At 42.4% G+C, this 27,243-nt stretch overlaps 1 protein-coding gene across 1 annotated transcript; it reads right to left on the bottom strand.

Annotated features, from left to right (window-relative positions):
* Positions 1-582: 582 nt before the first annotated feature.
* LOC117059112 (probable palmitoyltransferase ZDHHC11) lies at positions 583-22,326 on the bottom strand. Its single transcript, XM_033170634.1, has 10 exons — positions 22,279-22,326; positions 21,785-21,894; positions 16,348-16,560; positions 13,646-13,824; positions 12,677-12,778; positions 8,475-8,599; positions 6,554-6,709; positions 5,850-5,971; positions 4,964-5,016; positions 583-1,962 (listed from the first exon to the last, which is right to left on the bottom strand). The coding sequence occupies exons 2-10, from the start codon at positions 21,800-21,802 to the stop codon at positions 1,947-1,949; spliced, it is 984 nt and encodes a 327-aa protein (XP_033026525.1). The 5' UTR covers positions 21,803-21,894; positions 22,279-22,326; the 3' UTR covers positions 583-1,946.
* Between the last annotated feature and the right edge of the window lie 4,917 nt (positions 22,327-27,243).

The raw sequence follows: 27,243 nt of genomic DNA, 5'->3' as shown, positions 1-27,243 counted from the left end.
ATCACTAATCCAGGACAGTCTGCTCCCTCTAGAATATCTTTCTCTGAAGACTCTACGTGTGGAGAGGTGGGCCTCAGGTTGCTGAACCTTCTCTTCCAGCAAGGCAGCCAGCTTACATTTGCTGCAGGTGTAACTTCAATACACCCTCAGGCAGGGAAACAAACATGGCACAGGTGTTCCAGGTCACTGCCCATGCCTCTTGCTCCTGCATACACTTGTGTCATAGCACTCCAGGCTTTCCCTCAAACCAGCTCACTAAACACCCTCGCAAAAGCCCCTGTTCACAAGCTCCCAGAGAATGAGAGCAGCCACGCAGAACTGGTGGCTGCTAACTCCACAGGGTCAGAATAGATGCCACTTGGCTAGTTATTCTTCATCATGCACTTGTACAATTAATTTACTGTGTGTTTTTTTAATATAAGCTTTGGGTGACGTTCATTTTTTCAGGAATGTGCTTTCCAACCTTTACCTACAGAACGAAGCAGCCTAGTGTTAGGCTCTTTATGACACAATTGCCTTATATGCCTCCAATATTTCATAGACTATATTCCTCCCCATATTTGAAAGGCAATTTTAAAATAATAATTTCATTATCTTTAATGCTTTTTATGAAAAGAATGAGGATTAAAAAACAAGTACATTTCATTCAATAACATTTTCCTTTCATCATACACATATTAAAAATCTAGAAAACTTTCCAATCTAAAGGATCTCACCCCCATGCAAAGTGCAAATGAGAATCAACCTCTGTAATTTTTAGTCAAGTAAGGCCCAATCTTACATATGTAAATAGGATAGACAGACTCTTGTGTTGTTTTCGGGGGGGAGTTTATTAAAATGTTCCTGTAATGCCACAAAGTCATATAATTTATTTATAAGAAATAGCAATTTAAAAAAGGATCAAATACACAATCCATTTTCTATTTTAAAAAACTGGTTTTCAGCATAGAGACAAAAAGGAAAGTATTTTCCAACTGGCATTTAATAAGCAGGACTTTATATAAATACATTTTTGGGAAATCAGACTAATTTATTTGAGCCTTCCCAATGCCACTTGGAGGATACTTTTGACTCTAAGACTTACTACTCTTTTTGGCAATGTCAAATGATTACCCTCCAAGCTATCTTCTCTATATCCTGTGATCTGCTACATATTTTGCTACCCATTTACTAGCTTCCCATTTACTAGGGAGAGACTCTCAAATGCATTCACAACAGTAGCTATTACTGGTTCTGTGCAAGGAAGAACCTGTGAATGGCTACTGTGAATGCCTTATGGATATCTGCTGGCTCTGCAGCTGAGATTACTCACACTTGAGGTACAACTTCAGGAAACACATGCTGCTCCCATTAAAAAGAGACAGAGTTGGGAGACACATTTGAGGCATGGGCCTCAAAATGATTCCTGTCATTGAAATTCTATCCAGCCACCCTCTGCCTATCCTCACCCTCTTCTCCAAGCAGCTTATAACCAAATAATTAGCTGTTATCAGCTGGTCTTCATATAACGCATTGCCAGCTGATGAAAAACACTTCAAGGCCTTCATTATCATAGACTGGGGAACCTGCAGACCAAAATTTCATCAGTTCTGTACACACAGACCTGGTCTAGAAGAATGACCTGGTGCATCCTCCAAGTTCACCATGTTCTTTACATGTGGTCTTTTGACTGGCCACAGCCTTCCACATAACAGCACCTTCTCAGAGACAAAAGAAGCATGCTGATTTGGATAAGGAAGGGAACATCTCCTCTCGTGATTTCAGTGTCCAGTTTCGACCCAACTGAGAGCAGGAACTGGCGTTCCACATTTCCTTTTAGCTATGCTGAATCAAGTGCATACAATGGTCATTTTGCATCGATGAAACACAGTCATCTTCTGGAAATGCTACACAGGCTGTTTCTGAGGAAGCCAGCTGTTCCTGATGCTGTTCTTGATCAAGCGCAGTTAATTGGCATGAGTTCTAGGGAGCAAAGCAAAATTAAAGTATTAAATTATTCCCTTGCAGATGCCCTTTGGGCAGAGATGGCATCTTATGAGCATATACAGTAACCAAGCCAATAGACTGTGTGCAGCCTCCTGAAATTATTCCAGCTGATTTGCATGCAGACTTCCAGAACTATGCAAAACTTGTGAAAAATGGATATTGAAAAAATGACCACATCTTCTCCCTGGTGTGACCCAAAACTTCTTCCTCCAGCTTCCTGTCTCAGCACTGTTTAATTCTGAGCTACTGCGGTGGTTCTGTGAAGATATAATTATGGCCACACCTGCGCCTTCCCTTTTCTAGGGGGAAAGTTCCTCCCACCCACAGGGACACTGAATCTCTGGCAGGACAGAATTCTCTATACATGCTTCTTTGAAATGAGCTGTGGCTGTGTGGTTGTCTTGCTAGACTGCTGCCCCGCGCCCCCTAGGGGGGGCATTGTTTTTATTTTAAAAGGGTTGTTCTTTGCAGACTGTGTGTGCAGGATAAGGAGACTCAAGCATCCATACAAGTTGGTGGTGTTGTGGCATTATTATATCTATGGACTGGGGTGGAGTTGCCTCACCATGGAAGTATTTGCCCATTGCCAGACATGGGTCGACCTCTTCTGTATATGGCTAATGAGGGGACATGGTTGGTACACCATGGTATTTGGCATTTTGGTGGTGTGTCCACATTATGCCTTGTTTTAAGTCCTGTTGGGAGTGCACAGCCTCCCAACTAAAGTATGCCAACCTTGTGATGATGGTACTATCAGACTGATATTTCTGTTGTTCTGTTTCCAGAAAAAAATGGCTCTCGGTACTTCCGGCGGCTGGCGCCATCACGGATGGTCCTGGGCTGCTTCGGTGGCGAGGCACCCAGTTCATCCCGGGGGTTAGGAGCCCTGCAGCCGCATGCAGGGCTCTGGTTGGGGCGCGGGAAGAGCGTCCCGCGCCCTGGGCTCCCCGGCTATGCCCGCTGTGCTCCGAACCCTTCCCCCGCGCCCCCTGTAAGGGGGGAGTGGGGGTGAAGGGACCACGGAGTCGGGCTCTAGGGGGACATGCCCCAACCGGGATGTTTACATGCGGCGGCAAAGTCCGTGAGGAGCGTCTCTGTTCTACCTGTCATTAAGGAGTTGCTAAGAAACCAGAAGCTGTGAGTAATTGACTGACTCTTTGTACTTCGGGAAAAGCTCTGGGATCAAAAGAAAAGGCAGCCCGCCTCTCTCCCTTCGGGTGGTGGAAGGACTTAACTCTTTAAGTGACTGCTGCTACACTAATCATTTGAAAGTACTTGGAATTTGAAAACTGACTCTGTAGAGATTCCCTCTCAGGGGTTAATTGAGGAAAAATATCTCCATTTGAAGTTTTGGTCTTTATACTCTGGCTTCGGAAGAAATGGCGGCGATTTGGAATTGCGCAGGAAAAAATTGAGACAAAGGAGGAAAAAGACAGGAAATGTAATTTGATACCCACCTCCCTTCCCCGAAGATGTTGGACTTTGCGCTTATGCTGGCACAGAAGGACTGGGAGGTAGAGGAAAAGCTCACTGTCTTTCAATTGGAGCTGACTAATCGAAAATTAAGAGTCTTGTGTGGGATTATAAATGGAAATAATCTGCATTCCACAGAGGAGGCTTTCCAAAAAATCTACTCAATGGAAACAGACTTTTGCAAAGAGCTGGAAGATGTGCTGGAAGGATGGTCTGAGATGGCAGAGCAAATCCGATTGGAACAGGGACTGTTTTCAGGGGGTGGCAGAAACCCTGAAACGGAAAGTTTTTTAATATCTAGATTCCGAGGTGGCAGCTCGGGGTCGAGGGACAGAGAATTAAGATTTCTACAAGAAGAAGAATTTTGGTACAAAGCTACGGAGAAGCTCAGAATGCAGAGGATGAACATCTTGGAGCTCGATGCAGGGTTTGTTGGGGTTGTAACCTGGATCTGTGGACATTCAGAAGCATACAATAGGGGATTCGGTTCTGGTGAAAGACAGGAGAAGACAATGGACAAAAGGGGAGTGGGTTGAATTAATCATTGTATAACATAGATGGTCTGCCATGGTATCCGAAATCGGAGTGTGAAGTTTGTTAAATAAGTTTATTTTAAATAAGTAAGGAGATATTGAATTTAAGTTAAAAGCAGCATGCTAAATGATAGAAGAAATAAGTTTAGCTCTAAGAATATTTGGTTAAGTTTTAGGCTATAATGCAAAAGATAAGACAAAGGTGTTTTTTCTTTCTATATCAAGTTAAGTTAAACTTTTATAGAGAAAAGATGTTAAGGAGAAAGTGTATTGTATTAAAACCGAAGGTGCATAGGCGGGGGAAGTCAAGTGTCAAGATTCGGAACTAGAATTTTTTTTTTTTCTATAGCAAGATATACAGATAAGAAGAAGAATCCTGACATTATGTGTATGTGTATTTGTATTTGTTTTGATATTTGTAGGTGTGGGGGTTGGGTTTATGTTGTTTTGTGAAAATGCCAATAAATTCTGTTAAAAAAAAAAAAAAAAAAAAAATGGCTCTCATCTGCCCCTGATTTGTGTTTTGAGCAATGGATTACTTACATTATGGATGGTCACAATCTGTCAATCATATATAATGGCTGTGTTTTCTACTAAGTAGTTGAAGCCTGAGATGATTTTAATTGGAACAGAAATAACCCACTGGCCAGTTGTCATGAAACACCAAGACAAACTATGGCATGCAGATGCTCAAAGGAAAAACCAAAGCTCTTCTTTTCTCCTCCTGCCTTAACTCTTCCCACAGCTAAGCTGGGTTTGCTGAGCCTTTTGTCTGAGCCCAGGACCATGGTTCATGTTTCTATGGAAAACAGGTGTATGCAGCAGTTATTACTATGGTTTACTTTACCTGGTGTTTGATGAAAGGCAAATTCCTAAATAAAGCCAAATTCCTCTTTCTGGTTGCAACAATTTTCACTTGCTCATTGGACACTGGTCTCAATAAAATGATAATCACGTATCTGTTAACTTACCCTGATATAGAGGAGGGTGCTACTTCATCTGGTTTTCTTACTTCAGTTACATCCTAAGAATGTGAACACAAACCTATAAGAGGGTTGCTCCTGTGCTAGATAGATACTACTTTTTATGATTTAAGTTTAAATGCACGTTAAAGAGGGGGAGATGTTCTAAATGGTGTCTAGAATGCATGTGTGGCAAAAGCTGGAAGATTAAAGGCCAAACTGGAAATCAGGCAGGATATCCATGAAATTAATGTTTCATAGCTTCAAAGCATCAAACATACCCAGCCTGGGTGGCGGTGGCGCAGTTTGCATCAAGGCCATAGCGTTGGAAAAAGAGGGGTTAAGCCTTTCCCCTGCCTATAAATTGAGCAAGAGGAGCCAGCGGGCAAAGTGTCAAGGCAAGTGGAACAGCCAAGCGAGTTCAGCAGCATGGCGAGGAGGCCACAGCACTCGGATCCCCGGCTCTCCTCCACCTAAACAGAACCTAAGCTTCTCATAGAGGGTGTCTTGTTCTGTCGTGGGCACCATTGGGCACCCATGATCTGGAGCCCAAGTCAGCGCCCTTGCAGAAGGGGGATTCTAACCACATTCAGGTGAAGTCAAAATCCTCATTGTGATTTGGGAACCCTGAAAACATATGGTTCCTGATCATGGGGAGGATTCTAAGTGTGTTCTTTCCGATCACTCTTAGTGCGGGAAGGTTTCAAATGGAACTGGCGTGTGCAGATGTTGGAGGTGGGGCTTTCATGCACACACCTGCCTCCTCTGCACATTTTGTTCGCACATATTCAGGCGAACACCTGAATAGGGCCACACGTTTGATCTTCCAGATGAATATATACTAGAAACAGGTATGCTACGGAAAGGCAAATCTAAGGAGGACAGAAGATCTTACCTGTAAAGAGTCCACCGTGTGTGTTGTATCTGATGTTCCCTCTGTGCTTGTTTCCCGAGATATGGTAGACAGCCTGGGTCGATGTCGAGTCATGTATTCATATGTGTTCATCTTTTTATTCACTACGTACATGGAAGTTTGTGCTTTTTAAAGATTTAAAAACTATAAATCCCTAAAGCTTTGCAGCTTAGATGGGTGTCAGCAAATTCAGTGAGCTTTCACATTATCTGTGACCATCATTCCCTTTAGTGATAAAATAGTGTACACTCAGGGCACCATTAAGATTGGGGATAAAAGCCTGTCTTTTGCATAAACTGAGCCCTTCATTTGCACTCCACAGAGCCTAGGGCTTGCTGATCAGAAGGTTGGCGGTTCGAATCCCGGCCACGGGGTGAGCTCCCGTTGCTCGGTCCCAGCTCCTGCCCACCTAGCAGTTCGAAAGCACGTCAAAGTGCAAGTAGATAAATAGGGACTGCTCCAGCGGGAAGGTAAACGGCGTTTCTGTGCGCTACTCTGGTTCGCCAGAAGCGGCTTTGTCATGCTGGCCACATGACCCGGAAGCTGTCTGCGGACAAACGCCGGCTCCCTCGGCCTATAGAGCGAGATGAGCGCCACAACCCCAGAGTCGGACACGACTGGACCTGATGGTCAGGGGTCCCTTTACCTTTACCTTATCCTTTCTTTTTCAGAATTGTTTTACTTACAGAGGTAAAGATGAAACGTCAACAAATGTCCAAGCAGCAAGAAAGAAGCAGATCCCAAAAACACAGTTAATGTTGCTACACTCAGGATGCCAGCTGCTGTGGTCTCTACTGGAGCAACAGGGAGAAATACCAGCCAGGTGCCATTTCTAGTGACACCTATTGGGGGAAAAATAATGGGGAGAAGTAATTTTATTCTGGTTTCAATTATGAAATGAATGCTGTTCCCTTTTGTTCTAATACTATGGCAGGAGTTTTGAAACTGTTCCCTAAGGTCTACGCTGGCCAATCACCCGGATATCAGTGAATAAATAAATATTGATGAAACACACTTTTAAAGCAGTGGTTGCCAAGGTTTTCTGGGCTACCGCCCTCTTGGTTCCCCCCCTGCCCACTGCCCTATTCAAAGCATCATTCAGAATAGCAGTTTGCATGACCCACTCAGGAAGATAATAACACAATAAAATTCAGCAAAGAATATTGCATGAAAATTTTTCACATTCTTACTATTATTATTATTATTATTATTATTATTATTATTTCTACCCCACCCATGTGGCTGGGTTTCCTCAGCCACTCTGGGCAGTTTTACTAATGAAAACATAATTACAAACTTCCAAAAAACTCAGAAATGTATAACATTAAAACTGGAATCTCATAAAATATTTCCAGATTTCAGACAGTAGTAACATCATGATGTGTTGCATTGATGTGAACCATTTGGCACCATTGCATGCACTACGCAATCTTGCACACAGGGTGCTAACAGGCAGTGATGGCCACCAACCAAGATGGCTTTAAGATAGGACTTGACAAATTCACAGAGGAGACGGCTCTTGATGGCTACTAGCCATGAGGGCTCCACTCCATCTCCACAGCTGGAGGCAGCAGTGCTTCTGAAACTACATGGAGGGGAGAGTTGCTCTTGCGGTCGAATCCTGCTTGCGGGTTTCCCACAGACAGCTGGCTGACCACTATGAGAACAGGATGCTGCACTAGACGGGCCAGAAAGCTTTTCTTCTGCTTTTATGTTCCTAAACTAATTAATGCAACAAGATGAAAACCTTGCCACCTCAATGATATCTTCCTTCTTACATGGTGAATTCATCTTGTGAAAGTCCTCTCAACCAGGGTCTTACTTTATTATATTTTGAAAAGAACAAGTACAGTGGTACCTCTGGTTATGTACTTAATTCGTTCCGGAAGTCCGTTCTTAACCCGAAACTGTTCTTAACCTGAAGCACCACTTTCCTCGCTACAAGAAGCCAAGTTACAGGGAACTAGGCAGAGGGCCTTCTCGGTAGTGGCACCCGCCCTGTGGAACACCCTCCCACCAGATGTCAAAGAGGAAACCAACTACCAGACTTTTAGGAGACATCTGAAAGCAGCCCTGTTTAGGGAAGCTTTTAATGTTTAATATATTATTGTATTTTAACATTCTGTTGGAAGCCGCCCAGAGTGGCTGGGGGAACCCAGCCAGATGGGTGGGGTATAAATAAGTTGTTGTTGTTGTTGTTGTTGTTGTTGTTGTTGTTTAGCTAATGGGACCTCCCACTGCTGCTACACTGCCAGAGCACGATTTCTGTTCTTATCCTGAAGCAAAGTTCTTAACCTGAAGCATTATTTTTGGGTTAGCGGAGTATGTAACCTGAAGCGTACATAACCCGAGGTACCACTGTATGTTTATACCACTTTGTGTGGCCACCCACAAAATTACAATAGTTGTGCAAACGAACCCTAATTTTGGTTGAGAGAAGGACATTGCTCAAATGCCTGTCTAATCAGTACTATACCAATTATGAGTTGGTTTTCCCTCTTAATTACCACCCGTTTCTGTTTAAGAAACCATAGGCACTACCTTGGAAAAGTACTACTAGGTCACATTGGTGTAAAAAGTTTTTTTTTTAAGTCGGTGGAACAATACTTTCAAACTGAGGAGATGTGCGTAGCCGTTCTGGGTCCACGAAATACTGGATGAAGACATATATCATCACCAATATCAGCAGAAGGATTCCAAGAGCAGCAGAAGCAATCGCATTGAAGAAAAACCTATGAACACGTCAACAGAAAGATTCCAGTTAGCCATAATCTGTGGAAGGCTGTACAAATACAAATTGAACGTTTCCTCCGTGGGTTTCAGTGCTTATCCAGGGTTTGGTTTTCTTGTAATGAGGAACAACAGAGACTTTGTGAATGTTGTGTCATTTGCACACATTTACAACCTGAGCCTACAATGGAGCATTAGCATCCGAGAAGGTCCTGCTTCTCCCATCCAAGTCACAGCCTTGGATTCCAGCAGAAGTCGAGCATGGCTCTGTCTCTCTGCTTCTGTGCCAGCTGCACACACAACTCTGGCTTTTATCTTTCTCACTACCAGCCAAGTGGGGGAGGGGAGCCCACCCATTTGTCTTCAGGCCAAAGCAACCTCCCTTGTTATACTAATGACAGAAGATAGTGCCATTTACTGACCAAGAAACTTGCCTGGCTAGTTTAACAGTGGAATCCTCCATTAGATTTTAACCCTTGGTGGATTTAAAAGGTGCTACTGAATGCAGGTCTCATGTAGATGGAACACCTGGGAGCCCACCCTAAGGTTTCTGCTTGTTCCTTTGCAGCTGTAGCTTTACGCCATGACAACCAGTGCGGAGCAAGGGTTGTGGCTGAGGGGAAACGGCCTCGGTGGGCCAAATTAGGATCCCTGGGAGACCTAATGAGGCCTGCAAGCCTGGGGTTCCCCATCCACGCTCAGGAATGATTTTCATACTGTGTTCCAGATAACTCTGCAATTCTTGGGAAACCTACCAGAGGTTCGTCAATGAGAAAACCACCTCTCCTGAAAGACAGCTTGCCCATGACTACAAAATCTCCCACAAATGTGCAGCTGCAGGGAAGTGGCAAGTGTGTTTTAGGTTGTACTATCAGTCCAAGCAGGGCAACAACTAGACCCAAGAGCTTGGGCTGGTGCTTCATCTAAATTAATGCCCTAGAACAGGAATGTCCAACTCCCAAGAGAACATGTTCCAGAATACTCTGCTCTGAATTCTGTGGGATAGGTATATAAGCAGAAAGGGTTATCTGAAGGCACACAGTGCCAGTTGTCGCAGCTGGAAGTGTACAAGACCAACTGATTTTGGCTCAGGATACTGCTCCCTAAACTATGCTTCTCCAAAAAAGGTTCTGCAGCTGGCCTGTGTGACTGACCTCACTAACAATCTTAGCTTGGCCCTCAATTTTGCCGCAGAACAGTTTGCCCCAAATGCTGAAGGAGCTATTTGCCTTCTCATCTCCATTGGCCCTCCCCATGATGCTGTGACACCTTTTAAATTCCCAGATTCCTAGGGAATGAGCAAATTAGGATTTAATCAAATATCAGTGAGGACAGCCAGCAGTGTTGGACATAAATCATTTTGAACAGGGAATTGGAAGGGCAGATTGTGAACACAGCAGCAGATTGAACCTCTCATTCCATGTAGAAAAGACTCTTACTTCAACAGGGCAGTGTCCTTTGGCGCACCTGGTGGCAGCAGGCCAGCTTAGAGGCTGGTGGGAAGACCATGGGGCACACACATCTTTGTCAGCCAACAGAGGGGAAGTGTTAGGGTGTTCAGGAGAAACAGCTAGAGGGGCTGCCACTAGTGCTCCCCACACCACCTAGCATTTGTGGGATAGCCAGTCTCATATAACTGACATGCTTAAATCTAATGCATGAAGAGATTAATAACACAGAATAAACTGTGTTGCCAGGCTTAGCCTAGGTCACTCCCCCTCACCTTGGGAGGAACTAGATATTCAAGACATTGTTCTCCTCCAGAGATTAGTTCCCAAGAGATTTAGTTGGTTGTTCCAGCTCCGACCGCAAGGCTCTCACAAGCCACTCTTGAGTTGCTATACCAATAATTTAAGAGTTTTCACCACTGTACAAGTAAGCCAAGTTTTACTGCCTGTACAACTTTTTCTGGCTGCTTCATGGAAAAGCAGATTAATCTGACTTTTGGAGAGTTTGTAAGTAAACCATTTTTAACTTATCAAACACCTTTTTCTATGCTAGGGGAAGAAGGAAACATTGGCACTCACTTAAAAATGCATATTTTAAAGGTCTAACAACCTATATTTCCATACTTTACTTTGCTACATATTGTGTGCTGGGGTTCTTTCACCAAGGAGTACTTGTCCCAAACTTGGATCTTGGCATCTAGGAAATTGTCCCTTCTATACAATTCCCCCACCCCACCACTTTGTGGTCCAGACAAACTAAAAACCAGTAAATGAAGAAACTGAGAGCAACAACCTTTCAAAGAATGAAGTCTTCTTTGAATGTCACCTAGCATGAGGCGATTGCTCTCCATCTGTGGTGTGCATTAATTGGAGCAATAATGCTTAGCTTGTTAAAGGAGGTGGCCACAGTGTAGGGGCCTTGGATCAGACCACTTTGGGCTATCTTCATCAGCATAAAAACCTTCAATTTATACTTGCATTAATAAAATGAAAGCTAGCATAAGGAGAGGAGAAATTAATTATCATGCAATGAGTGACTTACACAGCTCCCAGAGCTGTGTCACAAGGGATGAATAGCCTTTCATGAGCTTTTCCTCAGCCAGCTCATTTATAATAAATGCATTACAACATCGGCATATAAAAACTTGGGGGAGATTTAAAACTGATTTCTCCTAAAGCAAACCAATACTTTGGCTTTATTTGAAAATAGGTTCCGTCCAGTTGATTAAGATCTTGCTGGCTCTCTTTAATACCTAATTAATGCACCTCTATGCCGTGGAGTAAAAAATGCCCCGATGGCTTGAAGGCAGAAAGCAAAAACACTCCCCGCTCCCGGTAGCTCTCTCTAGCTGGGGAACTATCCAAGATTTCAGGGTGTGGAGTAAAGAGTTCAATAGAGGTGGAAAGATCCTTGGCCTGCTCTTAGATATATTCACATTTGGAGTGTGTTTTTGAGAGGATTTGTTGTGGCTACTCTTGTATAACTCATAAAAATAGGACGGGTTACTTCCACACTAGAGCCCTTAAGTGCTGCTAAGGCACTGCTTGTTTACAGTGAGCTGGAAGTGTCATAAAAATGGAACATACAGCACTTTATCCTAACCTGATATCCCTTCCCATGCCATCCTCCTATAATATTAACTCAAAAGTCCCATTCAGCAAAAAATAAAAATAAAAAATCTGACCATTTAAAAGTTTAATTCTTGCAAGTTCGGCTCATTAGAGTGCTTCCCCTATAGAGTGATAAGAAGCTTGTTCATTACCCCCTGAACTAGGCTTCCTCAGACTCGACCCTCCAGATGTTTTGAGACTACACTTCCCATCATCCCTGACCACTGGTCCAGCTAGCTAGGGATCATGGGAGTTGTAGGCCAAAAACATCTGAAGGGCCGAGTTTGAGGAAGCCTGCCCTGAACAATCTTTCTTAATCACTCTAATTTCAGTTTCTGTTCCCCTGGATTTACTGACCAATTGCATTGTCCACCCCACCCCCGCCTTCCATTGTTATTGAGAAACAACATTAATATGCTATTTAATAAAGAATAAGAAGAATCCGGATACCAAAACGCACAGAAATTGAGAGAGGCTATTTAAGGAGCAATTAATTGGCTATTCATCACTAACTCCACCCCCCGTCATGCTCAACAAGAAGCAATAAAATGTGATGAAGCAACAAACAGTAAGTATTTAATTAAAGGCACAGGAGCCTTAATGGAACCATGTCTATACTTCAACTGCATTTCATTAAAAAAAATTATTTACAAACCAGGGCTCAGAGAAGACAGGAGGACAACACAGAAGACATTGGAATGCCAAATAGGTTTTCTAGATGCCACATAAAGAGTGTGCGATCAAAGGATGATGTTCCCTCTGAAAAGTGCCAATTTGGAAGCAATCAAAGTTATTTACTCAGGGCAAAAATTTAGCTTTTTAGGTAATTGGATTAGTTGCTCTGGAATGCTTATTTAATGCATAGAACCACTTCAGTTTTGATACTTTGGATGCAAAACTAGCAGATTGCTTAAAAGTACGGGTGTTCCTAGAGATGGGGGTGGGTGTTTCACTTCTGGCTTCCTAAATAGGGCCTTTATTTTAGAGACATATTTCCAAAGCCAACTGCTGTTAGCTTACCAGTAGTTTCGGCTTCCAACACAGTTATTTAGCCAATTACAGTGATGGTCAAAGTCCGCAATACACTTATTGCAGGTACTACAGTGTTTGGTTTTTGGCCCTCTGAGGAGAAGAAGAGATACATTAAATAGAACACAATAGAACTCAGGTACTAAAATAGACCACATAAATAAAGACTGTCTCGTGTTTATGATAAGTCTAAATATTTATACATTGCATTTACAAAATGTACATGGAACTGATGAGCCGTCCATGCACAACCAGAAGAGCCATGCAGGAAGTCAGAGATACAGTTTTTTAAAATTTGAAAGTACTGCACTGGATTAGAAATATGGATATGAATAGCAAGTCTCTGAACCATCTTTAAGGATAGCCTCACCCAGAGTTCATCACAGTAGCTAACTAGGAAGTTTACGAGGATGTAGGTTTCTGCAGTCGTACTATCCAAGAGCAGGGAAAGCTATAGGCTCTCCGAACCACTGTGTCTCCTTGACCCTTCAAAGACAAAGTAAATTCCCAGAGCAGGTACTTGAACTTTTAGGGGGAGTGCAACCCAATCCGAAACAAGGTGAGACCTGCTTCCTCCCCTTCTCCCCAGCTGGCTTTAAAGCAAGCGGGGGGAGAACAGCTAGCACCACGCACAGCATCAGGGCGGCTCTCCCCCCCCCCGGCTTTAAAGCCAGCTGGGGAGAAGGGGAGGATGCTAGGATCCATCCCTTCTCCCCAGTTGGCTTTAAATCAAGCGGCAAAGGGGCGGGGGAGGAAGGAGAAACGTTCCCCCAGCCCCTTTGCCACTGGCGGCTGCGGCTGTGGAGGAGGAACGTGCAGCCCAAAAGCTGCTTTCTCCTCCTCCGCAGCCGCTGCAGTCAGTTTTGAGTTAGAATATTTTTTTTCTTGTTTTCCTCCTTTAAAAATGAAGCGCGTCTTATGGTCCGGTGCGTCCTATGGTCCGTGATGGGAGTGACTTACACATCAGCTTCGCAAAGATAGCAGTACTGGTTCTGAATAACATGCTTGCATTTGCTTCGGTCAAAAATTGGCATTGGTTTCTTGTAATTTTTCTTCTTCAATATATTTTGATCTGCTGGATCGATAGTGATTGCAACAAGATGAGTGATTAAGTGATGCACGAAAATTAAGCCAATCACCTGCATTGCAATGAGGTTAAGGAAAAGTCAAAAAACAAGAGAATGCAAGAATCTGGATTATTTTTTTACATTTGTTACATTAAGTCACCAGATTTGCTTAGTTGTCTCAGTATTCAAATCGCCAGGCAGAAAGCTTTGTCACTGGTATAATTTTCTCTTATGCCACAAAGAAAGGCTACTAGTTTTAGTGGATTTGTTTGCAGGACTCTGGAAGAGAAAAATACTGTCTGATTGTCACAGATTCAACATTGACCGCCACCATTTTTGCCATATTTCAAAATGTAAAATTCCTGACACCCACAAAGCTGTTGAGCTTTCTTTGGGGAGACCTGAGATTTCCCTGAAATTTTGCAGATTCAGCAAAATCCCCCCCTTGACACCATTTTTACACCTGAAAACCAGGACATGTCAGGAAAAGGAATTTCCCATGCACCACAGTTCTATACAAACAGAACTGAACGTCTTGAAGACATCAAAGCAGTACAATAATTTATTCTGAGAAGGTACTACACCTGGACAACACGTCTTGAGACTCCCTTGCTTGTAGGAAAGGCAATCCCAAACAATCTCAGGTGCCCTCCTTACTCTCCCCAGAATAGGAAAATTCCTGTTAATGTACTATAGTTGGTTTTATTTAAAAGTTTACTAGTTCCATATATGAACACTTTTAGAAAGGAAAGACAAGGTCCTTCAATAACCATGCATGATATGAAAAAATATCTACCCATTATCTTTCAGATCTAAAACTGCTCCCACTCATACAATAACAACCAACTATCAACAAATGTCTTAATTCCTTTCTATATGGCCATCAGCCCCAGCTAGCTTGGCTGACAGTCAGAGATGATGGAAGTTTTATTCCAACATCAGGGGAGCACCCTGATCAAACAAAACCAGCAAGATGTCGACCCTAGAAGCAGATCATCTATAAGAAAGCATTACAACAACTTCATCTTCAAGCGATTTGCCCTCATCATTGACCCTTTCTTGGAGGTTTTAAAGCAGTGGTTGGATGGCCATCTGTCACGGGTGCTTTAGTTGGGATTCCTGCATTTCATGGGGTTGGACTAGATGACCCTTGGGCTCCCTTACAACGCTACAATCCTACGATTCTATAATTCATTAATCAATCCATTAAATCAACTGGCTGTCATGTTTCAATCTGTTTGAACAGGATAGTTAAAGGTCAGGAAAATGGTTCTCATTTGTGATTTAAAGTTTTATTACTAAAATAATTGTTTTTCTAGTTGATGCTCAAATGGAGCAGAAGGGCCAAAAACTGCATCTGGCACCCATACTTGAACACTTGTTCTAACTTGACAATTATATTCTCACTTTAAACTGGATCATCGTGTGCAAGAATAATTGAGGGCACCGTTAAGTCTTCCTAGCAACAATCATGTGTTTAGTACACAAAGAGTGTATCAATTACAGGATTTATGAGTTTCCTATTCACTATGTTAGTGTCCTTCTTGACCCCTGGACTCCTCATCCTGTACAGAGGAAGGGGGGGAAACTTTACTGAGCCTTTTAAAAAGAGCAGCTAAATGAAGCAGCCGTGCCACATTACACAACACTAAGCACCACTACAAATGGTTTAAAATACATTACTGAATGATCACAATCAAGTTTTAAAAGTATAAACAGAGGGATAATACATTTTGGTACCCAAAAAGTTCAATCCAGACAAGACCCTACTCCTCTGAAAGACAAAACCCCACAAGTTTCAAAGAAGGCTGCAATCCTGTGCACACACTTAACTGGGGAAAAGGCCCACTGGTTGTAATAATGCTGTCATAATACTACTGAATGTTGCTGTTCACGCTGCAGGTTTGCCGACATAAGTCGCCCACGAAAATGTTTAGTAGCTTGAGAGATGAACATTTTGACATTTCCCTTAAGGACATAAACATAGCTGTCAACTTTTCCCTTTTCTTGCGAGGAATCCTATTCGGAATAAGGGAATTTCCCTTTAAAAAAGAGGGAAAGTTGACAGCTATGGACATAAACCACCTAATTTAGTAAAGGTGCCTGTCTGGTTCTGTGGCCCATGAGCTTGGCCTAATTTCACGAGGGTGGGAAACCCAGAAGGAGAGAAGGAATGGGGAAGTGGAAAAGGTGGAGGTGGAGAAGAGAATGAAGACAGAACAGCCCTGCTTGCCCCTAACCATGTGGTCTGGATTGCAAAGAAAGATCAGTCACATTTCAAAACAACTCACAACTTGCACCTGTTTTCAGAATACAATGAGAGAATAAGAGTGCAATCCTATGCAGGCTGCAAATGTAACCCTACTTACCTGGAAGTAAGTGCCTCTGATTCCAGAGGGAGTTACTTTGGAGTAAGCTTGCTGGGAATTGCAGCCTAAGTCCCACTGTATTAAATGGAGCTTACTCGGAAGTAACTGGATCCAGAATTGCAGCTTAGGCAAATCACTGGCTATCCCTCCCGCCACACATGGCATATGCAGTTCATTTGCAGTGTTAGTTTTACCACAGGATTTTAAACGGAAGGGGAAAGGATACAGCATAGGCTACCAATTTCCATTCATTTGGGAGAAGAGGAATGTAGATACCAAAGCCCACTATGGCCAAGTACGAATAAAGCACTAGGGTGATCAGCTGGAACGAGTGGAGTGGCAAAGACCAGCCGTTCACTCTGGAGTGCAGTGGAACCACCATGTGGTCATTCAGCTGCTCAGGACTTGTCTGCCTCAGCTTCTTGTCATAGCAGGTCATCTGCAAGACAGAAACCAGAATCACCTGTTAAAAATAACCAGTGTGCTTTCTAGGCCGAGAAAGAAACAAACAACAGCAACACTCAGGGCACACTGTGGGACGGGAAGAAGATCTTAGACACTGCATCTCGCTCGTTCACAATTCTGCAAAAATGTGACATCACCCACCCACGTCCCACCACTGCTTTGAGTTTTCCCTCCACAACCAAGTGGTATACAAATTTTAAGAAATAAATCACTTGTACCAAGGGACGCACAAAATGCTCTTACTGATGTGGCAGGTACCCTTAGGGCAAAGGGTGCATCATTTGTCAAGCTTTCAGATCTCTAGTAAATGCAAAGCTTTTGAGATATGGCAATTAAAAGTTAATTATTTTCTTGTGATTTTGATCATCCAGAAAGAAAGAAAATCTGCTTTCCTAAAGCAGATGGCAAAATAAATCTAAGCAGTGCTCCTTCCCAAGACGAGTGTAAGAATATAAATTCAAGACTACGGAATAAAAAGTTTCATTGTGATTTGCACATTACTCATCTCAAGTCACACATTAATTCAAGATCAACTCTGCCCTTCTGCTGATCAGATTGACTTCCTGATTAGGTTTAAGTCATATCCGGCTGTGGAAGCTCAGTTAGGATTAGGTGTGCCAACTCCTAGGGGTGGAAATGTCTCCATCCCCCTCAATATCAGCTGGCAGGGGGGTGGGCCCTCTCAATGCCGAGGGCACGGGTGGCGCAGTTCAGTGGCCGATTCCTCTTGAGCATGAGGGAGGAAGCCGTGCTGGGCTGGGCTCTGCAACTGGCCTCCTCCCGATGATGTGACGTCGCATGCATGATGTCACACACACACATCGGGCACATGACGATGTGTGGGCGTAACATCACACAAGTGAAACACACGCCAGGGCCCCACAATCTTAGGTGCAGGGTAGAACCTCTGGTTAGGATGGTCCACCCCTAGAGGCTAATGAATCTGGATAGTTTTCTGATGGGTCTTTTCCAGCTAACCCTGGTGGATCTCTTGAATTCAGAGATGGCCCAGGATGATGACCTAGAGGCCTGGTTCACACGTTTTGGTAGGGTGAACTAGGGCTTCCAGGGACAGGCTTCCAGAAGGGAAGCTGCAGCTGCTTTGTTCCTCCTTAGTCTCTCTTACTCCTGTGCTAACTCTATCAAGGCAGCACATTTTCCATCAAGAATTGTCAAAGAAATTCACTTACCGTCACAAGAATATTACATAAATCATTGTATTATCTCCTGCAGGGACAGCCAGTGTATGCCCTCCAGATGTGGACTACAACTCCCATCATTGTGCATGGCCAATCATAGTCATGGATGATGGGTAAATGTAGTCCTGCAATTTCTGGAAGGCACCACGTGGACTACCTCTGCTCTCCTGCAATAAATATATTCTTCCTCGTACATTCTACTACAAAAATGGTAACCAAATGCTTTTTTTTCAGAACGAAATCAAACATTTGAGAAGTGTAGTAAACAGCCTCCCTTCTTCTTATATCTACATCTGAAGGCAAGCATCTCATGCAACCCAAGCCTGTTTCAAACAAGCAGCGCAGGATTCTTCGCCACGTTCTTAGTCCTACATTTTCCTGCCACCATTCATCAATGAACACCAGCAAGCCTTTGAGAGTTGCTCTCTCCCGTTTACATAATGGCATTAGACAATCTACGAAAAAGCATGCCTAGGTAGCTCTAGGGAACAAAGATTTTTTTGGGGGGTACATAATGCAAGGAAGTGGTCAAAAGACTCATCAGTGCTTTTAAAACCTAGACCTACATTGTTCTGTGTTCAATAAGACATTATGTTATTCCCATTTGCTGGAAGCCTCCCCACGGCGCAAGAGATGCGTCTCCAATGCAATTACTGCACAATAAAGAATGAGCATTTGCAACACGCCTCTCTCTACGATGCACTATGTCTTCAAAAGCCAATTTCACTTACCATAACGAACCTGCAGTCAAGAATGCAGCAAATGTTCCCTGGCGGTGTGGTGGATTTTCTCTTTTACTTTTTGGTTTTCAAAAATTCTCTTATTTAAAGCATTGCCCAAACATACATTCAGTCTTTCCTATTGTTTACAATACACAACATTGCCTGATTATCAGCTATTATTCTCATAGATGCATTTTTTTTTAATACAAAGAAGAGAACAAGAATCACATACTCTCCAACATTTCTTCAATGAACATAGGGACGTTCCATTCCATAATGATAATTTTACTATTTATACCCCACACATCTTACTGGGTTGCCCCAGCCACTCTGGGCAGCTTCCAACATATTAAAATCATAATATAACTTTAAAAAAAAATATCCCTATACAGGATTGCCTTCAGACAGCTCAGAGGTTGGATAACTCCATACCCTCCAACATTTCTCCAATAAGGAAAGTGGAACATTCTGGATCAGATCAGAAACCGGGACAGCTTCTCTAAATCTGGGACAGCCCTGGAAAATAATGACACCTGGGAGGGTCTGGAATGAAAATAAAATAAAGTAACTTCCTACCAACAAAATTCCCTTATATCTCAGGTCATGTGTGATAGATTACTATTGATGTCTCAGATGTATATGATTTTAGAAAAGAAGAGTTCCATTGAATGCTTAATTATACCACAGTAATTTACTAGGAATATTCAGGTGGATAATAAAATTACATCTGTTGTAATTAGGGTGGGAGAAGAAACAGATGAGCTGGGGACACACATGTTTTTATGTATGGGGACACACATGTTTTTATGTATGGGACACACATGAGCGAGAGCTGGGGACACACATATTTTTATGTATGGGACAAAAGTTGGAATATACTTGTGAGAGAGAATCTTGTATCTTCTTTCCTTTTTCAATTTTCTTTGTGTGGGTTGGTGTGTCTTTTATCGTATTGTGAAAATGTCAAAGAAAACTTTAATGAAAAGTAATTCTTGTACAACCCAGTTTGGTAATCAAGTATGTAAAATAATAGATTGTTCTCATATTAAATAATCCCTGTGATACTGGTTTTGTTTCAGCTTGCACAAAAGCACTTGCAAAAATGCAGAAGAGATCTATTCATACAACTGTAAATTGTGTGAACTAGTGACCTCTAGTGGTGATCTGCGTGAACTTTTGCAAGACAGATATCACGTGCTAGAGACAGATGGAAAACTTCTTAAAACTTCTTATATCTAACATGCATATGTATGCAATGTCCTTCTGCATAAAATGCATGCTTTAATACCACTGTAGTCTCTTGTGACAGAAGAGAGTAATTCAGAGCTCTGTTCTACTTGTCGTCAAAGCTTCCCCAAACCAGACTGTAGGTCCCAGGCCCAGCACTCCAAGTGAAATACCTAAAACTTCCCTAATGGTCACTGGGTTGGTCACACACAGTGTTAAACTATGACTGAGCAATATGACAAGTGACTGAGCTATGACAAGTGTTGGTCTCACAAGCCCCCTGTCTCTCACTTCTTTCTCTCGCTCTGGTTAGCATTTATTGTCCTATAATCAATAGGTTTAAAAGGTGTCTGGTTATAAAATGGGGGGAAAAAACCTACCAGGGATTTGGCTCTATCTGCAAACAATTTGTTTAAGGGGCAGAAATATCCCTTCATCCTTGGCAAATGGAATTATGCAGACCACAGGATCAGATTTTAAAGAAATAATAGTGTTGAATAGTGTTGATGTCTCACATTAACTGTCATCACGTGGCAGCACCCAAACATGCGGTGTTCAGGGATGAAAAATGCCCTCACAGCATGGTTAAACACCCAACAGACCAGTTCTGAGTAAAGTGGTTTATCTGGAACTTGGCAAATGACTGTTGGTGTGCTATAAGCACCAGACCTTTAGGGAGTCCAACACACAACTCCACTTCCACGCCAAGATGCCATTTCAGTTTCCGTTTACAAGAATCTGGCAAAACAAAATAAAACATTCCTTCCAGTAGCACCTTAGAGACCAACTAAGTTTGTTCTTGGTATGAGCTTTCGTGTGCATGCACACTTCTTCAGATACAAGAGATGAGAACACTACAGAATCTTAGAAAGGGTCAGTCATACATTCCTCAGTTATGGGAAGATTAAGCCATCAGCTCTGACCCAATTAAGAGCTCTTTCAAACTCATAAAAATAGTCAAATATGATGTTCATTTAGCTTATGTCTTTCTCTTAAGAGCATGGAGGAAGTTATTGACTGTTGCTACAGCCAAAGGCAAGGAAGCATTTTGTCCTCTTGAATGACAGTTTCAATACAAAGCTCGCTCTCCAAGGCACTTCATTTTTGTTTCTTAACTACAGCGACTGCAACACTCACTAATCGCTTTTAAAAACTGAAATGTAATCCTGCACCTCTGTTCTGGAGGTTTGTCTGACACTGACTTGGTTTCCAAACACACTTTTATTTTCCACAGCCCTTTTTAACTTAGCTTGTTTGTACCTTTCCTGAAGATTTCTGTGCTAGTTTTCCATTCTACTTCTACTTTTTGTACGTTTTGTTGCATACTTACTGTATTCTGACTCTGTAAGCTGCCCTGGGAAATTGTCTTTCTGGAGGGAAGGTGTTATTTTCCGGAAAGGGGATTTTTTCACTGATGAGAGAATGAAAGGAAAAGAAAACCCTGACTATTGGGAGAATTTTCTCTAGTTCTTTGTGGAATCTTACCAATAGGCACCTTGGTAAGTATCCCACTGTCACTTGGTATGGCGGAAAAGTTATCTGCAGTTTAGCATGGTAAACCATTAAGGAAAGTGCAAACACTCCTCAGGTATTTGTGATGGAAGCTCACAAATTTTAAATAAATGTAACTGAAAAGGCAGCTATTTTAGCATATTAACCCCTCCTAGTATATCTGTTCCCAGAATCCTCTGTAACATGTGCAGCTTCTGTTTCCTAGCGAGCAAATTGATGTGAGAGTATATTCCCTGATGGTTGAAATATATGGAAAAGCTGGGAAATGTCAGTATCTGCCCACAAACAGATGGGAATTGTTTCAGAGTAACTAAGTTTATAAGTGAGCAGTTTATAAAGTTTATAAGTGAGCAGCTACTGAGTGAAACATATTTGTTGATGAAGTAAAGCAGGGTTTTCCCAACTTTCTGTCTCCAGTCTCACTTGCTTACTTTCAGAAATAATTGGTACAATGCTAATTCTTCTGCTTCTGTCCTAAGAGAGCCAGTAATTCAGTGAGAAGCCCAAAGTTCAGGATCATTTCCCCCTTGTGACTCACGTCTGCAATGTTCAGCATGTTCTCCTGGCCAGGCCTCTGCTCCCTCGATTCCCAGGGCCGTGCAGAAAGAGGTTTGGATGAGCTCTACAACTCCTGTGGGATCTTTCCCCCTGTGGGTCGAAATGTCATGTAGTATTACCAGAGAGTTGGGCATTTAAAGGATTTGTCTCTGTCAACAACTTTTAGAAAGACTGCTTGGTTTCTTTTTAACAGAGCAACTCCCTTTGTAGCTATGGAAACAGTTTCCACTCCACTTCACGGCAAGGCAGTGGTTCTCTCTTGGGTCCTACAGAGGAAGTGGTTCAAGCAGCCACCCTGCTGTCACCTACCTGCAAAACTTTGGTTTGTCAGGATTATGGCAAAAAACCCACCGATTTCCTATTAGAAGTAATTATCAGAAAAAACAAACTTTTAATCAAATTTCTGAGCAACCAAAAGCCAGCCGCCACCACCATAGATGAACCGCCTAATACAAAATAGCAGAAAATACCAACCTCACCAAGGTCTGGCTACTGAGTGCTTCTCTGATATGAAATCAGACAAACATTAGTTGGAGGTTTCCTCTGTGACGCAAGATTTTCAGAATGAACTTCTCCAAACAGGAGACCTACGACCGGAGGTGGGGGGGGGGAGCTGCTAGCTTTTTCTTTTGTTTTTACCAGGCCGTACTTCTTTAACAACAGCATGCTATGCAGATATTAGAAGAGAGTGCTGTGAAGACCTTTGCCTGATTTCCCCCCCAAGATCAAGCTTTTGTTAAAGGCACAGAAGCAAGTCTGATTGTAATTTCCTCACCAGTTTTCCACTCAAAAGCCTTTCCTTAAAGCCTTTAACAATTTTAAATCTTTGTTTTGGTGCTCTTTAAAGTTGCTGACTTCTGCAAGTATTTGCTAAGGATTTGCGCCGTAGAAATTGGAGTTCTTGGTGATATCCAGAAGTCAAAAAATATTTTTTTAAAAAAAATCCAGGAACTCTGGCCAGGCGGGAGATCAGTTTTAAAGTCTTCAAACAGTTTTATTATTAAGGTATTGGAACAAATTCCAGTTGAAATAGATTCCAGGACAAGGTCCTGTTTCGATAATTCTTCATCAGCTAGATTTCCATGGTCAAGGTGTACCAATTCTCTGTATGAAGACTTTAAAACTGATCTCTCGCCTGGCCAGAGTTCAAGGATTTGTGCTGTGGCATGATTTGCAGTCCAGCACTTCCCAGTAATTGCAAATGGGATCACAGCCTCAGACCTATTCATTCTGCTGAGGGTACCATGGCCATCTCAATTTTCTAACCCCACTTATTTATGAGTGAGCCCCATTGAATTCAATAGGACTTACATAGTTAGGGTTCCAACCTAAGTAACTCTGACAAATGATTGGAATCTTGAGGTGAAACCCATAATTCATATTATTCTGGAGTAGTTGTATTATAGTTAATAGAACTACCTCCGTGTACACAGGTTGTGAACTGCGGTATTAACAGGGCCACTTGAACATTTGTGCTTCACATCCTATCAACAGGTAGCTCCCCCAAAACAGGTTCAGGGACATAGGAAGCTGCCTTCTACCCAGCCAGACCCCTGGATCACCTTGCTCAGCAGCAGTAAGTATTTCAGGCAGGAATCTTTCCCAGCCTCTGCCTGGAGATACTATGGGATGGACCTGGAATCTTCTGCGTTCAAAAAACTTGCTCCACCACTGAGCTATGACCCTTCCCAATTTCTGTGGTTTCATCCAGGATCAGCCCAGTAACCATATTGGGGTATTACCATAGCTGTCAACTTTTCCCTCTTCTTGCGAGGAATCCTATTCGGAATAAGGGAATTTCCCTTAAAAAAATGGGAAAAGTTGACAGCTATGGGTATTACTTTTCATCTAAAACGATTCTTAAAGCTGCTCACTTTTATAAAATGAGATTTACAGGACGATCATATTGGCTTCACAGTGACATATCAGGAATATCTGGTGACAACACATGGATTGGAAATTTGTCTGCTGAGCAGACCTTGGAAAATCCTCTGAAACCTTGCAAAAGGCAAACAAGGGAGGAACAAATGCTCTCTTATTTGTCCAATCTCTTTTCCCTCCTTCCCACCATTGCTTCTGGCAAAACACAAAACAAGTAAGGGTGGTTTAAGGCTGCTTATTTGTTTGCAAGTACCATATGCAGGTCCAACTGTTTGGATATCTGAATCTGCAGCGTCTATAGCGAGGCTTGGCTACTAATTCCTTGCCTACCATTAAGTGAATTTTCATTTAACGAGCATTTGGAAGCGGGACCTGTGTATAAGTTTGTGCCTCCTGAATGAATAAAATCTTTATTTTCTTTGACACTTTATGTACTTTTAACTCTGGGAATGGAGGCATCTGCTAGTGATACATGGTATTAAACCTCCGTACATGTATGATGTTCTAAGCGCATTGAAAGAAATGCAGATGTCAAATTATGATCCAAAAAAGTCTCTAGACATAAGGAATCCTCGCACCAGCTGTATTAGTACCAGGCAACTCCTATATACTACCTCTACGGCTAATCTTCCTCTCCCCAGGTATCCAAAATTTACTGAATGTGGAATAAAAACAACCTGTGACTGGATGACCTCCATCTGGTCCAGAAGGGCCGTGTCTGCCTCTTTTTGGAATGTTGGAGCTGTGGAAACTGGAGCGGTCACCGTGGCAACCAACTGACAAGGGACCGGGTTACCTGAAGAACTTAAGGTGTTAAGGTCAGGACATTTTGTGACCTATTAAAAAAAACTCCAGCAATCTTTACACCCCACCTAGTCCTGCAAACCTCGCTGTTTCCTCGTAACTTGGGAATACTGGTATTTTTCAAAATGAAGGAGTGCGACACTTTGAGCACTCTCGACTGCATGGCAGTTATTTTGCATTAATAAAAACTAAGATCTTTCAAAATTAGATTGGGGAAAATATTTATTTTTACTTAAAAGAATTTATAAACCACTTGCTATTTCAAAAATCTCTAGAGTTACCTTGGTAATAAAAAGTACCTACAGAAAAAGTAGCACTTTCAGCTGTGCTTCTTACCACATCATGGCATTTTCCTAAGCAAAGAAGAGAACCGCCAATCCTCTGATTCCCAGCCATACTAATAGAAGGGTTTCTTTCACTTTTATTTAGAGCGATTCCCTTCCTCAAACACAGACAGGTTGCATTTTTCACTGAGCTCTGCAAGTTAATCACAAAATGCCACTTCAAGATATCTATCGGAGCTTTGGTTATATCATTCTCTTCTGCTATGTTCTCTTGGGTCGCTTGTCTCTCCATTGTGCCTTTCTTCTTTTACCCTCCAATATCGCAATTACTTTGTCCCACAGAAATGAAATTGAAATCAAAGGCACTGGAAGGGTCACCTCCCACTGAGAGTGCATTGACCTCACTGCTGACTTCATAATGTTTGACTTTGGGCTAAATGACATCACACAGCTGGGAAGGCAGCAAACTACACAAACCTTAACAGCCAACAATTAAAACATGTGCCCTTCCACTTTTCCATGTATAGAAACAGGCTAACTTTCCACAACCTGTTGCTAAAAGGCTAGGCGTCTCTACAAACTCACAGCCCTATGGCTATATTTTGGAATCAGTTATTGTGATTTATAATTGCTTGCACGGCTACTCAGTGTGTGACTTGGGGTTCAATTTTCTAAGTATAAGAAAACTCAATAAAAATAATTTACAAAGAAGTAATAAATAATTCCCATGTCAACAACTGCAGATCCAGGACTCCCCCCCAATCTAATAATCCTTCAAGCAATTCTGTACTGAAGACAGGTTAGCATGTACCAGGTTGCATTTAAATTGTCACATCCATGCTATATCTCTGTTATTTTTTATTGGTTTTCAGCAAATTATAAACTTAGCACAAAACTTCTCCTGTTCCCCTTCCCTCTCCCTTCCTTCCACAACAGATGATCAGTTTATCATTTGTGAACTTGGTGGATGCTAATCATTAGAAAGTTCTTCAGGAAATCATATACAGCAGTGTTTTTCAACCTTTTTTGGGCAAAGGCACACTTGTTTCATGAAAAAATTCACGAGGCACACCACCATTAGAAAATGTTAAAAAAAATTAACTCTGTGCCTATATTGACTATATATAAAGTAATTTTTCAATTTTTCCCACGGCACACCAGGCAACATCTCGCGGCACACTACTGTGCCACGGAACAGTGGTTGAAAAACACTGATATACAGTAAAAAGGTTATCCATGTCACATGTGCAGTTCAAAGGATGCACTCTTTTGGTCAACTGAAGCAATTGTTCATGCTTTCTGTTGCCATTGTGTGATGTGTACGTGTCACTTTCCAATTCTGCACTGATTAACTGTGGTGCCACCAAAAGAAAAGTAACAGATCCTTACTGGTAAAAGTAAAGAGACCCCTGACCATTAGGTCCAGTCACGGACAACTCTGGGGTTGTGGTGCTCATCTCGCGTTACTGGCCGAGGGAGCCAGTGTACAGGTCATGTGGCCAGCCACTCCTGGTGAACTAGAGGGAGGTCATGTGGCTAGCCACTCCTGGTGAACTAGAGCAGTGCACGGAAATGCTGTTTACCTTCCCGCTGGAGCGGTACCTATTTATCTACTTGCACTTTGACATGCTTTTGAACTGCTAGGTGGGCAGGAGCAGGGACCAAACAATGGGAGCTCACCCCATCATGGGGGTTCAAACCGCTGACTTTCCGATCAGCAAGCTCTAGGCTCAGTGGTTTAGACCAGTTTCCTTTCTCTTCGCTTATCTTCAATCTTAATGCTACACTGCCTCTTTTAACCACATTGGTTGTGTTTTCTCTGACAGCTTCTTCCTCAGCCTGCCCTCAAGCTGGAATTTTATCACTCAGGCCTCATCCAGACTTCCTTTTGTACCATGTTTTCCAGGCACAGGTCCATGCTTTAAAAGCAGTTTCTGAGCAGGGTTGGGTTTTTTTTTTTTTTTTGTTCCAGTACTGTACTTTCTCCCAGAAAACCCACATTTTACCTCTGAATTTGAACAAACAGCAACCTGCAGAAAACTTGCTTTGTCTTTTGTTCTGATTCACTTATAAAGCATGTTTTTTTGGGGGGTGGGGTGGGGCGGACCATCAGGACACAGACCTTTAAAGCCCAGACCTATGCCTAGAAACACAGCACAAAAGGAAGTCTTGGATTAGCTCTCAGATAGCTGTTAAGCTTAGTCAAATGCTAAACTAAAAACTGTTGGTGCCTACCTGAGCTTGGTAATTGTTTGGGAACATTTTGCGACACAGCATTAGCCTAGAAAATTGGGATCACCACAAGCATAAAACAGATTTGCTATAGGATTTCACATGGCCAAAGTTTCAAAGCACTTTTTAATCTTTATCTCATGTGTAGAGGAAAAGCATAGTGAAAGGACTGTGTATTTAGCCCCATCCCAAAGTTCTGCTGCTCCTTTTCTCGCTGCTGTTGGTGCACTGGACAGAA

The sequence above is a fragment of the Lacerta agilis genome, chromosome 14 (genome assembly GCF_009819535.1).
Source record: "Lacerta agilis isolate rLacAgi1 chromosome 14, rLacAgi1.pri, whole genome shotgun sequence".
NCBI lineage: Eukaryota > Metazoa > Chordata > Lepidosauria > Squamata > Lacertidae > Lacerta > Lacerta agilis.
The sequence above is the reverse complement of the archived record's forward strand: the minus strand, read 5'-3'. Positions and strand labels throughout refer to the sequence as shown.

What these genes read in the sequence shown, in the direction of transcription:
- LOC117059112 (XM_033170634.1), bottom strand. An exon ending in GGAAATTGGTAGCCTATGCT is followed by an intron (nt 13,825 to 16,347) that starts GTATCCTTTCCC and finishes ATTGCAATGCAG; the next exon opens with GTGATTGGCTTAATTTTCGT. An exon ending in GACGTTTCATCTTTACCTCT is followed by an intron (nt 5,972 to 6,553) that starts GTAAGTAAAACA and finishes CCATGTACGTAG; the next exon opens with TGAATAAAAAGATGAACACA.